Below are 13774 nucleotides of genomic sequence, written 5' to 3' on the forward strand. Positions count from 1 at the left end.
CCTGCGCCGACCAAGGCTGAACCGGACGAGCAGCAGCTGAAGTCTGGCTGCGGACGGGTACGTTGGTGGGGAATCTCTATCCGTGAGAGGAGACGATGATGAAAGGGGGGGCTAGAAGGATTAGGAAATGTTCAAAAGCAAGACTTATTCTCCTTCCGAGACTCCTATGCGTTTGTAGCAGGTAGTATATGGCAATTTATCATGGACAAGGTACAGAGTTCTGGGGCACGAATGGCGCAGGCACACAACTCTGGCACCCATCGGAGAAATGACATTGAGCAACGAGTTAAAGCCACCTTCAACTGTCGCCCGTCACCCCCGCATCAACCCCCACCAGTTCAGCCTCGTTTGATCACTCGGCAAGGCGCTAACCAAGTCGGTCAATATGCTATACACTATTGCCCTTCATCATAGCGCCAGAGATTTGACAGCATTATGCGGGTCAAAGCGACGGACAGATGTGCAGAACAGCGACAATTTTGATTCCACTCCTCGCTCAAACTATGGGAAGCTCCCACGCATCTGGGTATATAAAGACGATACATCTAATTAGGGAACAACCAACTAAGCCAATCCGGGGTAGCAGGGATACTACGCAATCACTGCGGCGCTTCGGTCGTAGACTTGGTCGGCTCCTTCTCACCAGAGACGCTCTCAGACTGAGGGGTAGATGAGTCGCCCGGCGCGACGCCCTGGGTGATCTGAGCGTTGATCTGAGCAATCGAGCTCCGACGGACTGAAGCTTCGTCCTGGAACAATGACCACTCGCCAATAAGCTCGTCAGAGAATTGATCCAGATCTAGACCGATGATTTCCACTTCATCCGTTACTCTTAGATGCAGTCCCGGGATGTATTTGAGGATAGTGAGCATGATGTAGGACAGGGTAAATGACCAAGCGGCAATGGCAGCAATTTCAGCGAGTTGCTTGGCCACCTGAACGCCGTGGCCATCGATGGCTCCTTGAGCGATGGTAACGCCATCAAGAGACGACACAGATGCAGATGCGAAGATTCCGGTGAGGAATGCTCCGACCGTGCCGCCGATTCCGTGCAGTTTGCTGTAAATGATCCATCAGTACCAATTCTATCACCGCCACGGGTAGGATGGTACTCACAAGACTTCCAAGCCATCATCAATGTGAAGCCAGTCGTTGACGGGCTCGAACAAATTAACCACAATGGCAGTGATGAAGCCAATCGCAGCGCCACACCAGACAGACACATAACCAGCCGCAGGGGTGATACCAACAAGACCAGCAATGGCACCCTCGCAAGCGCCAACGACAGAGAACTTGCGGTGCTTGATGTAGTCCATAAGGACCCAACCAGCCACACCACACGATGCAGCCAAGTTTGTGTTCCAGATGGCCATCATGGCTCGGATGCTGGCGTTCAGAGCAGAACCGCCGTTGAAGCCAAACCAACCGAACCAGATAAGGACTGTTCCGAGGAAAACGATGGTGACGTTGTGGGGTTTGTAGACGTGCTTCTCGCCATATCGGCTTCTCTTGCCAAGGACAAGGGCGTAAGCCAACCCGGCGGTACCACTTGAGATGTGCACAGGGCCGCCACCGGCAAAGTCAAGAGCACCAAAGGTGAATAGCCAGCCGTTGGCATTCCAGGTCCAGTAGGAGATTGGGCAGTAGCACAGGGTGGCCCAGCAGAAGCCGAAGATGATGGAGGGAAGGATGCGGCCACGTTCAAACGAGCCGCCCACAACGATCATAGTCGCGCAGGCACAGAACATCAACTCATAGAAAGAGAAGACAATGTCGGGAATAACAGCCGAACCCCAGGAAGGAGCAGCCATGACCTGGATACAGTTTAGTGCCCTGACACGAGAGTCTTGCGATTGCTTTCTGGAGAAGATCTTACATCGATCATTCCAAAGTTCTTCAGGTCGCCAATGAAGGGACCGCCGGTTCGGGAAAAGGCGAGCGAAAAGCCCCAGAAGGCCCATTGGAAGGAGCACACCGCCATCACGGTCAGGGATTGGAACACCATGGCCAGGGCAGACTTCCTGCGCGTCATGCCACCGTAGAGCAAGCCGAGACCGGGGACAATGACGAAGACGAGACATCCCATGATCACCTGGTAGACGTAATGGTACTCGAGGCCGGTGTAAGGCAGATTGACGTCTATCTGCTGTGGATCGCCTCCATTGGCCATGCTGGAGTTGAACTCCGGCTGGGGATTGATGTTAGCATTGGGGAACCGGAAGGATGGTCGAGGGAAGGGAGAAACCTACGGCGACCGGGACTGCGACTGTAGCCATGGTGGTAGAATCAGACAATGCTGGAGGTCGACTCTCAGGAGGAACAGCCTGCGGGACAAGAAATGCTTGATGGAGAGAAGACTTGTGGAGACGCAGCAGGGCAAACCCCCTCCTATATACCTGGAGTGATCAACGGATATCGGGAGCAGAGTCCACCATGGCGAGAATGCGCGTGGCACTTTCTTCCGTTGCCAGATCACCTCCACGCTAGATCCCACAGTCCAAAAGTATCCATTGCTCTTGAAGTTGTCAAGACACCCATCAGTCCTGTACCCGTACTATGTCTGACCGCGAAGCGAGAAGTACGAGTGTTCTTTTTTTTTTATTCTGGATCCCATTGACACGGAAGGCTTGCGGCCCTTGCCTCAAACGGGCCAAGGGAGCCGAGTTGAGGATGGTGGTATGGAGGCTTGGCCCCGTTGATAGAGAAGCGTCGAGGGCGGAGATTGGCTGAGAGCAAAGGCGATGCAAATAACTGAATCAAATAGGTTCGCAGGGGCCCCTGAATACGCCTCGTGGTTGATTGCCCGGCAGCCAACTTCGTAGCTGAGGTTGTAAGATTAGCGAGCCTTGCGGGCCTTGGTGCCTTGCTCTTATCAGTGGAGCCTCGCCAAGACATGTGCCAAGCTTCGTATCTCTCCCCAACAGGCCAATAACAACGACCATGGTCGGGATAAGCAGGATGCTTGACTGATCTTGAAGCGCTTGTCACCTTGCAACAACATTCCTTTGTCTTGTCAATGTGGAGACAACATCCTCAAGAACAGCTCTGGGTTGCTGTCATGGCCAAACGACGCCCACCACGATCACCAACCGCACGCGCCGCCGCCGGAGAAAGAGCCATCCTCCCCACGGCCATCCTCCTCCTCCCTTCCCCCCTTCTGCACCCGCACACGGCCCGGCAGTCGAATTTCGCTTGTTCCACGCCCGATGGTCTTGGTACTTTGACAGGCAGTTCTTGGTCAAGAGTCCGTCTGAGAGACTTGCGGTTCGTCTGTCATGAGAACGAATGAGCATTTAGAATTGGCCCGGAGATGGCAGACACATGTACGAGTCTGTGGTGACACCTTGATGTTTGTTGGAATTTGACGACAATATGCACCTTTGGATGGATCGAGCCCAAGTTCGCGGCTACTCGATTCGGTTGTGGCCCTTCTCCAACATCGAGCGTTGGAAATTCCTACTACCTTCATCAGCCATGCTTTGTGATTACGCGAGCCGACACCGTCGATTGAAGCCCTCATGAATCCTGATGCATGGCAAGCATGTCGAGCTTCGAAACTCAAAAGAGTTGCCACAGTATCTTACCATGTCGATCAAAGACACAGCCCAGAATGCTTAACTCGGCCAGAATGCTTGACTGGACTCTTGTGGATCAAACGTTTTCTGGAGGCCGATTTACGTTCCAGACCTGGTGATAAGATTTCTCCGGACAGTCGGCACCATACGAATAGACTTACGTCTTGGCATCATGCTAGGTCACGAACTATAAGGTGAGAGGATGGTCCATAGCGAATCTCAGAGTCCATGGACGCCGAAAGATGTGTGTTCGGGGCCTGGCCTTGGTCGATTCAGCTGCCTTTGCCGATCCAAAGGGTTTCACGGGGTCTACCTTTTCCAATGGACCAGCCTCGAAGCGCTGTCGGGTGGTGGGTGCGCGAATTGCACTGGCGAAGTTTGTTCGAAGCTGTGCGATTGATCTTGTTCCTCTTGTTATTCATCTCATCACAGGATCGGCCTCCAAGTCGAATACTCACAGGCTAGTCGCTACTGATATGGCTCCAGAAAAGTGTGTAAGTTACAGAAGAAAATACTGTTCTAACCTTTTGGGAGAGGCTAAGGCTCTTCGACTCGTTACTCCCTGGACACGCGACCGGGCCACCAATCGAAGTTCGCCGAACAATCGAAGCGCGCACCTTTTCAGGACTGCCAAGAGTCTTTGGTGGATGGAGTCAATTCGAACAGTGATAGAAGGAGGTTAGACTTGCAGGACTGATGTCCAACTGATCTCGCATCGCTGATTCAAGCTACCACGAGCACAGATAGGTAAGGGACGACAGCCACATCAAGGATCGTTCAGCGCCACGTCCTGACGCTCCCGATGTGTGGCGCTACCAATCGTCCAGCCACTCTCCACGCCCTCTCATGGAAGTCTGCAGAGACGGACAACGTACCAGCAGACTTTACTGCCTGGCCGTACTTGGATGTACCGTCTCACGGTCTCTACTAAATGATGCTACTGGAAGCTTCAACCTGGTTCAACTTCCAACCTGTGACTAACATTACACCTGATGAGGCACAAGAGGAATCGTTGGAGAAAACACTGGGTCATTAATATTATACACAGGAGCGAACCAAAGGCTACCCCTTTCAAGTCCACTTATTCGGGCCTTTCTGCCTTGGAAGCGTCCTGAAGCTGGCTGCAGGTAAAATGGTGGCAGAATCCCTGTCCTGTCTATCAGTGTTGAGATTGCGTCGTGCTTCAATCTGCTGAGAATAGCGCGAGTAATGCGCAACAGCTTTCTGCCTTCGCGACATGCTGGCTCAAGGCAAGGACTCCACCCTGTCTTTGTTCGACTTGTTTGCTTCTTTCACCACATTATCAATGTTTGGTTCGTGAACTGTCCATTCGTTGCAAGGGAGTGGTTAGGGAGTATTCGTGCCATGATGCTCGACGTTACTCTCACTCGGCTGTTTTCTTCTCAAGCCTTCGTCACTGGCTTCTTTGTGTCTTGCTTCTTGCTGTATTTTCCCCAGCCCAAGGCTCGTGGACTATACGCGAATGTATCAGTAATGCGACCATCAAAAAATGACTCGCGAGCGCCGATGCTTACATTCGAGAAGACCACGAATCTTCATACACCTCCCTGTCGAGCTCGGCCTTGTCCACAAGTCGCTGCAACGAGGCTGGCAGACGAGGCTTTTTGAGGAGTGATCTCCTGTTGGCTTGTTCTTTATTGGATTTATTGGGATGGTTGACTTGTTTTGAAGGTTCTGGACCTGGACTATATTCGCAACCCTCGTTAGTAGATGGACCAATATGCAAGGAAGACGCCATGAGGCCACTATCAGAGGCACTTACACCCGACTCCAAGGATCTTCGTACAAGTCTCTCTCCTTCTCTGCCTTGTCAACGAGACTTTGCAGTGGTGCTGGCAGACTGGAGCTTGACGGCGACCTCTGATGGGTCGATGAGTTGTTAGAATTGACGGGATTCATAAAGGTTTAGCTGTTTAGCTGTTTGTTGTTATTGTTGGTTTATCTGACTTGGATGCCTTTTTATGATGTTTTCCGCTTTTGTGACGGTGGCCAAAAATCCACAGGTTCAGAGCATCTTTATACACGCTCCCCATGGGGAGAGAATCCCAGCACATCCAGGGTATTCAGAGCATTCGCAGGGTCCCAGCGCGACCAGGGCATTAATTCCCGCGTTCGACACAGCCAATCCCAGGGCCCAAACTCGTACACTACACAGTCGGCGCAAACTCGGCCTCTGTCGTCATGTGTCGCTTGACCCCAAACATCGACATCATCGTGCAGCTCGAGATTCGAGAGACGCGAGAATCGTCCGACAACCAGTGCCAGTGGTCGCTACCGTGAACAAGTACGTGATAGCCACGAGGGCATTAATTACTCATCAAACACATCCCTGTCCCAATCGAGGCATTATACAAACAAGTCATAATCATCATCTGGCAATCTCGCCGAAAAGAAGATGGAGAGATCTACATCCAGTCCTCGTACGTACAAGTACAGTGCATAGGTACATGTTTTGTTATTAGTCTTATTCTTTGTGACAAGTCTCTGCCCTCTGACTTCTGTCCTCTAGCTCATCGCGGTGTGGCGAGTCGAGTCAGGTCAAGTCAAGTCGCATATCCCTTGTCTGGATTGGATCGTATCGCCCTTGTCGAGTACTGACCTACTGACCTACTGACCTACCAAGCCCTACCTACCTACATATGTATGTTCGTATGTACATATTACATACATACTTGCGTGGAATCTCCTCCAACCTTGCTTAATAATGTATCTTGGAGGGCTTTCCGGCCACCAGCCTGGCTTGGTCGGTACGAGTAGATCGTCTGGCACTCAATGACCTAGCGTAACTTGGACAGGAGGGATGGGATGGGACAGGACAGGGTGATTCTACGTCGCTGCACAAAAGAGCTATTGCGGCGGCGGTGGGAAGGACGAAAATCTTGTAATTGTATAGAAGATCATCTGGGCGAAACTATGGAATAAATGGAATAAATATGTACCGAGTCATGGAGCTATGGAGCAATATATCAGTCAATCAATGGGTTGGTCGTCAAGGTCAAGGCCAAGCTTGAAGAATGAATGCATGGTGGAGGGGGAGGTGGAGAGGGTCATACATCAAACAACATCACCAATACCACGACGACGACGACGAATACCACGATGAATAATGCCGTTAATCACCACCGTCACGACGCGCTCACGCCATTCACGTCCTTCTCATACTTCAAGTCCAACCCCTCCAACTCACCCTTGGCCCTCCACTCCCGCAAGAGGTTCAAAAACGCCGGGGCGCCGCCGCCGTAGCTGGCGTTTTTGGCGGCCGCAGGATTCGGCGTGCCCTCGTTGTTGTAGTAGCCCGGGGTGCAACCGGCCAGGAACTCGGCGCGCAGCTTGGCCATGTCGAGGATGGTGTTGACCCAGTCCTCCTCGGCCTGGGCGGTGGGCTCGACGGTGCGGACGCCGCGCTTCTCGCACTCGGCGATCACGTAGGCCAGGTGCTCGGCCTGCTCGCCCGTGACGTGCAAGAAGTTGGGCGACAGCGCGGCCTGCACGATCTGCACCCAGAAGCAGTTGGGGAAGTCGCGCGTCGTCCAGCCGTGCAGCGTGCGCGACCCGTCCTTCCAGCACGACGTGATGGTCTTGCCGTCACGGCCCGTCACCTCCATGTTCGACCGGTGGCTCCATTCCGTGGCCAGCTCGAATCCGGTCGCGTAGATGAGCGTGTCGAGCTCGTACAGCTGGCCGTTGGCTACCACACCCTTCTCCGTGATGGCCTCGACGCCCTTGCCCGCCGTGTCGATCAGGTGCACGTTGGGTCGGTTGAATGTGTCGAGGTATTCGTCGTGGAAGCATGGTCGCTTGCACAGCTGGTTGTACCACGGCTTTAACGCCGCCGCCGTCACGGGATCCTTGACCACCTCGTCGCACCGCGCCCGCACCGACTCCATCTTCTCATAATCTGCGATCTGCCGCTGTGCGGCAGCCTTTTCGGGGTCCGCCGGCTCGTCGCCTATCGTGGGCTGCCAGCGTGCGAGGAGCTTGTGGAGGATGTCTGTCCAGCCGTCCTTGACGAGGTCGACGGGCGCGATCCCGCCATTGACGATGATGTTGAAGTTGTCCATGCGCTCCTTTTGCCAGCCTGGTTTTAGCGAGGCGGCCCACTCAGGGTCGGTGGGGCGATTTCCGCGCACGTCGATGGACGATGGCGTCCGCTGGAACACGTACACCTCCTTGGCCCATTTACCTAGATGAGGCACGATTTGGACGGCTGTCGCACCGGTGCCAATGATGCCTACACGCTTGTCCGAGAGCTTGTGTAGGTTCCCCGTGGTGTCACCGCCAGTGTAGTTATAGTCCCATCGAGATGAATGGAAGGAATGGCCTTTGAATGACTCGATCCCCGGGAGGCCTGGTAGCTTGGGTCGATGCAGAGGTCCAGCGGCTGGGATGACATACTTTGACCGGATAGTATCGCCCCAGTTGGTCTTTGCCGTCCACAAGGCAGTCTTCTCATCCCACTCGAGACTGTGCGTCTCTGTTTGGAACAGCGCCTTGTCGTACAAGCCCCAGCGACGGCCGATCATCTCAGCGTGCTTCAGGAGTTCGTTGGCCCGAGCGTACTTTTCGGTTGGCATGTAGTTGAGCTCTTCGAGGAGAGGCATGTAGATGTACGATTCAATGTCACATTGTGCGCCAGGATACCGGTTCCAATACCTATCGACCGTGTATGTGTTATCAGAGAGCAGTCCATCTTTTCTGTGGACTGTTTCGCAGCAGTCCTGGGGGGTTCAGGCTTACCAGGTACCTCCAAAGTCCCCTGCTTTCTCAATGATCCGCAAGTTGGTGACACCCGCCTCAATCAAGCGGACGGCGACGAGCTGAGCGCCGTATCCGCCACCGATGATGATGACATCGACTTTCTCGTCAACTGGATCTCGTTTGAAGCCGGGCTCGACCCATGGGTCCTTGAGGTAGTGCGCAAACGGCCCACCGTGCTCGACAAGCCGATATTGGTCGATGCCACCCTTCGCTTGGCCATACTGGAGCCGTTTGTCACGCTCCTCCATGTACTTGCGCTTTAGCGCCTCGGGGTCGAAGGGCAGGTCATTTGGTTTGGAGGCCAATGAAATGTCGGATTCGAGTGTCGTCTTTGGGGGCTTGGGACCCAGAAGATCAGACGGGACAAGGATCTTAACTTCAGCCATTTTGGGGGTTGGTTCTCGTTGACGAATGTCTGGTCTTGCAGAACACAGCTCAATACTTTCTCGACGTGTGGATTACTGATTCGCCCGTCACCGTGAACAGTGGCAGGGGGTGTTTCTCGTCAATCTATCTACAAGTCGCCCGGGATAGACTTCTTTGACATGATAGAGACGCATACAGAAGGGGTTGGTTTGTCGGGCCGAAATATATATGATTTGGTTGTCAACGACTCGGGCCCGAATCGTATTACCGTGTTCGAGCCGGAGAGGCTGTACCTAACAACAGGCACCCAATACGAGATGACTGTGTAAGTTCACTGACTTGAACCGCGGAGCAATGGCGGCTATCGAAAAATCCCCCGCATTTGACTTTTGAGTTGCAGAGCTCATTGAGCTACCGAGGTCTGCATGAGTATCAAAGGGGAAATGGACTGCGAAACACACACGTCGCGAATGATGTGATGTTGTTCAAGATTGGCCTTTTGACCCGAACGTGGATGCTGTTGTGCCCTTCGACTGATTTCCCAAAACGTCCTTCCTCGGTAGTCAGGATGCTACGAGTCAGCGCTGCAACAGCTCAGGGGCTCCTTGCTCCTGCGGGGTCGCGAGGTTGCTGATGCTGGTTATGTCGTTCTTTCGGACTCGAATCAAGTCCCAGTTGTAGTATAAGAAGAGCGAACAAGTCGGGTAGTCGGGTGGTAACAGCAGTAAGAAGGTAGTCCAGGCATTTTTGTTTGACCCACCGACCCTCTAGACACAAGCAACATAACATGGCCGCAAACGGCGATGCGGCGAGATCTTCGGCACCAGTGGCCTACATCACTGGGGGAGCCAGCGGGATGGGGTTAGCAGTCGCCCAAGAGATGGCTGCCAAAGGCTGGAACCTGACCATTGTCGATCTCAACGAAAAGTCCATCTCAGCCGTGGAAGCTAGTTTTGACCCGAACAGGACCACGTTCATCAAGGCCGATGTAACAGACTATGAAGCGCAGGCCAAAGCCTTTGCTCAAACTTGGGACAAATGGCACAGACTGGATCTCGTTTTTGCAAATGCGGGCATCGGTGATAGAATCGACTTCTTAGCCCCTGCGACCAAGTTTCTGCCCAACGTGCCAGGCGTCCCTGCGAAACCCGACGAGCTGGTGATCGATATTTGCCTCAATGCCATGGTCTACAGTGCCTATTTGGCTCTGCACTTCTTCCGGCAGAATCCATCTAAAGCGGGCAAGATAGTCTTCACGTCCTCCATGTGTGGGTGAGTTTTGATTCCTTAGCCCGCCGCGTGCACTGGCATTCGGTATTCCTCGTCTTGGATCAATTCAGGCACTTACCAGTTCTATGCAGACTGTATCCAGGAGATAGCATACCTCTGTACACTGCCGCCAAGCATGGCATTGTAGGGTTGACTCGCGCACTGGCCAAACGCCTGAGAATTGTTGGCGAGCCCATCACGGTGAATTGCATCTGTCCGGGCCTGGTTGATACGGGGCTGACGGGGGTCCTGATGTCTGTTTGCCCGCCTGAATACGTGACACCAAAGTCAACCATTGTGCGGGCAGTCATGGGATTTGCAGAAGACGACTCTCTGACCGGACAAGCAGCAGAATGTAGTGTGGATAAGATACATTACAGGAAGCAGCCTGAATATGGAGACGAGGGGGCAGAGTACATTATGACGAACAAACTGGAGGCTGCGCTCAAGGCAAGAGGCGTGTGACCAGGGAGACTGAGTTGCTGTGAACAGAAGGGACAGGCAGAGAGCATCATGATGGTTGATGGATGTTGGTGGATGTTGATGTTCTGATAAAGGTGAAGAAGCGCCGTCCACCGCCTAAAGCCTTGCCATTCCCGTTTAGGCATTGACGTCATTTCTGAGCAACGCGTTCACGCGAGAGCGCGACGCGTGTTTCTCTATCAAAGTGGTTCCTTCATCTTGCCCATTGAGTCCATCAACTCATTCTTCAACGATGACATATCCTGCATATCAAAGGGTGGGATGAATATGCCCGTTATTTGATGATTCCAGATCGTGCAGGGTCTCCAATGGACCCGTGGTTTCTCGACCGAGACCTGCCTGAACCACCCCCAGATACATGTGACCGGCTCACACTCGGTTTCCCACTTGACCGTTGACTTTGTAGGGTCCAGCGTCAAACCGTACGAGGAACACAACTTCAGGTGGCCACAACAATCCTGTTAAAACTGCCAACCTTGAGACACGACGAGGACAAACTTTCCCCACACATGGGTTCCCGCATTCCCGCCCCGCCTGGCGCGGTGGGACATATTGTTTGTAGCGTCTGACCATATAAAAGGCATTACACGGCGAATGCTTCGACGATGGGAGAGGAGGGGGAAGAAGTCGAGTCTACAGAAACCCATCATCATCTTAAACACCCCCAGGTTTTCAGATGGACTTCCTCCCCACGATCTATTATGTGGGCTCCGCCATCTTTATCGCATATTGTATTGATTGCATTCGTCTAGCATTTCGACCGGGGTTCCGCAAGCTGCCAGGTCCCCTGTCTGCTCGATTCTCCCGTCTTTACCGTCTGTCTCTCGTTGCCGGAGGGAAGGCTCCCGAAGAGTATAGGAAGGTCCATGAAGACTACGGTCCAATTGTGCGCGTGGGTCCGAATCATGTCTCGGTCGCAGACCCGTCCGAGATTCCTGTGATCTATGGGATTGGGAGCAAGTTTTTCAAGGTACTTTGTCTGTCTAGCCAGAGTCGAACATGGTGTTGCGGCTTACATTCGAGGTAGACCGAGTTCTACAACACAATGAGTCCTTGGTACCAGGGTAAAGTCATGCCTAGCGTCTTCACCGAGCGCGACCCCATGGCGCACCGGAACTTGAAGAGACCTGTTGCCCAATTGTTCGGAATGACCAACATGCGAAACTATGAGCCGTACGCGGATGAGTGCACCAGCATCTTCATCAGCGCCATGCGCGATCTCGAGGGTCAGCCGATCGACCTGTCAGTTTGGGTTCAGTGGTACGCCTTCGATGTCATTGCCAGCATGACTTTTCAGCGACGGTTCGGGTTTTTAGAGGAACGCCGCGACATCAACAACATGATTGGAGACCTGTGAGTTTTCCGCTCGCTCTACGGAAGTCTGGGTTTACTCGGAATCCGATCCAGTGTTGTCTGTGCTAGATGGGACTAACAAGTAATACTCAAGTGATGGAGTTCTCCAATACGTCAAGATCATCGGTCAGTATCCCGAACTACATCCCTGGTTGCTTGGAAACAGAAACGTCGTGCGAGCCTTGGAGTGGCTATTCCCACAAATTCCCGATCCTTTGTACAGGTTCCTGAAGGTAGGGTGGCTCCTGTCAACGAAGCCTGAGTCTTATAAAGCTAATGAGTGTTGACGGCAGATCACTGAAGAGGAGATTGCGGGATACGACAACCAGGGAGAGAAAGCAGGTCGGACAGATTTTCTCGCCCAGCTCAGGGAGAAGGAGGCCAAAGATGGGAAAATCCCATTCAGGGACATGATGAACCATCTGTCCAACAACATTGTTGAGTCATTCGGCGACTGCGACGTGGATGTATCGCTGACTTTGAGGACAGATTGCCGGCTCCGACACCACGGCGGTATCATTGCGCGCATGTTTTTACTACCTTGTCAAGACGCCTCGAGTGTACGAGAAACTCGTGGCAGAAATTGACGCGGCCGAGAAAAATGGACAGCTGTCAACTTACATATCGTACGAGGAATGTCTGAAGCTTCCGTATCTGTACGTCAGCATCACTTGTTAGGGAGGTTTTGTTGCTGACGCTCAAGTTCTCCTCCAGACAAGCCGTGATGAAAGAGGCCATGCGGTTGCATCCGGGCGTCGCCTTTCCTTTGGAGCGGTACGTGCCAGCCGAGGGCGCCACGATCTGCGGCGTCTATCTCCCTGGGGGTACCAACGTCAGCATCACGGCGCCCGTCATCCAGATGGACAAGACCGTCTTTGGGGAAGACGCAGACGAGTTCCGGCCCGAGCGCTGGCTCGACGCGTCGCCCGAGCACTTGAAGCTGATGGATCGCAGCTTTCTCGCGGTATTTATCTTTGTCTTTGACTGCCTCTTCCCCTTCCCCCTTTGCCTCTCCAACCTGGTTCTTCCTGTTTCCCCCAGGACTTATAAGTATGAGTACGAGTACTGACGTCTCTATCTCTTACGCTCAGTTCGGCGCCGGAGCACGCACATGCATCGGCAAGAACATCTCCATCCTCGAGATGGGCAAGTTCATCCCACAGATCCTGCGCCACTTTGACATGGAGTGGGCGTCGAGCGAGCCGACATGGAAGACCGAGGCGGCCTGGTTCTGGAAGCAGTCGGGCGTCATTGTGCGATTCAAGTGGCGAGGCAAGTTTTGAGAGATGTACAGACAAGGGAACCCTGAGGCTTTGGCCTAAAACATTTCAAGAGGAAAATTGGGTAGGGGTAAGGATAGGGGGTAAAGGGGAAAGAAAAGCAAAAAAAGGGGGTGACTTTGACGTACATACATGCTACACTACTACATACAGCTGTACTCTGTACTATGTTCTCCGTACCACCTCAGCGCCAGCGCCTCACTGCCTCACTGCCTCATCAGCTCATCACTTCACGGACTGGAGAAATACGAGTCCCTGAGGGAGTCGGGGCCGCATGGACACATGGACACATGGACACACGGTTACGGAGGTATCTTGAAAAGAGCCAGCATATATGCTCACTTGCTCACTTGCTTGCTTGCTCGCTTGCTCGCAATGCTTACTTGTATCGAGCCCTCCCATCTCCGTCCCCATCTCCCAAGACTTCCAGAAAGGGAGAGAGAGTGTGTGTGTGTCTCGTCTCCTGGGCGAAATATCCGTGTTCATCTTCATCTCCACCCTCCATACCGAGTATTCATTCTCCCCCAGGGCATTCTCTCGCCTGCGACTGACTTACTGCCTCCCTACCTACCTACCTACCTAAACCAGACCAGACCAGACCAACTATGAAACCTAAATATGCCAAGCAAATACTTGACTCGGTACCTCAATACCTCGTTAACTCAATGA

At 53.2% G+C, this 13774-nt stretch overlaps 4 protein-coding genes across 4 annotated transcripts; 2 read left to right on the top strand and 2 right to left on the bottom strand.

Annotated features, from left to right (window-relative positions):
• Positions 1–599: 599 nt before the first annotated feature.
• Positions 600–2276, bottom strand: AYO20_02319 (hypothetical protein; the record flags this gene model as incomplete). The annotated part of the gene is made up of 4 exons (XM_022640623.1): positions 600–1059; positions 1117–1814; positions 1877–2188; positions 2250–2276. 4 exons carry the CDS (start codon positions 2274–2276, stop codon positions 600–602), a joined length of 1497 nt encoding a protein of 498 aa, XP_022503272.1.
• A 4445-nt stretch (positions 2277–6721) lies between these two features.
• Positions 6722–8740, bottom strand: AYO20_02320 (hypothetical protein; the record flags this gene model as incomplete). Its single annotated transcript, XM_022640624.1, has 2 exons — positions 6722–8249; positions 8334–8740. 2 exons carry the CDS (start codon positions 8738–8740, stop codon positions 6722–6724), a joined length of 1935 nt encoding a protein of 644 aa, XP_022503273.1.
• A 767-nt stretch (positions 8741–9507) lies between these two features.
• Positions 9508–10454, top strand: AYO20_02321 (hypothetical protein; the record flags this gene model as incomplete). Its single annotated transcript, XM_022640625.1, has 2 exons — positions 9508–9992; positions 10082–10454. 2 exons carry the CDS (start codon positions 9508–9510, stop codon positions 10452–10454), a joined length of 858 nt encoding a protein of 285 aa, XP_022503274.1.
• Positions 10455–11148: 694 nt separating this feature from the next.
• On the top strand, positions 11149–13108 carry AYO20_02322 (hypothetical protein; the record flags this gene model as incomplete). The annotated part of the gene is made up of 7 exons (XM_022640626.1): positions 11149–11442; positions 11500–11825; positions 11920–12058; positions 12119–12262; positions 12315–12481; positions 12540–12789; positions 12917–13108. 7 exons carry the CDS (start codon positions 11149–11151, stop codon positions 13106–13108), a joined length of 1512 nt encoding a protein of 503 aa, XP_022503275.1.
• Between the last annotated feature and the right edge of the window lie 666 nt (positions 13109–13774).

The sequence above is a fragment of the Fonsecaea nubica genome (genome assembly GCF_001646965.1).
Source record: "Fonsecaea nubica strain CBS 269.64 chromosome Unknown Scaff10, whole genome shotgun sequence".
In the NCBI taxonomy this organism is placed as follows: domain Eukaryota; kingdom Fungi; phylum Ascomycota; class Eurotiomycetes; order Chaetothyriales; family Herpotrichiellaceae; genus Fonsecaea; species Fonsecaea nubica.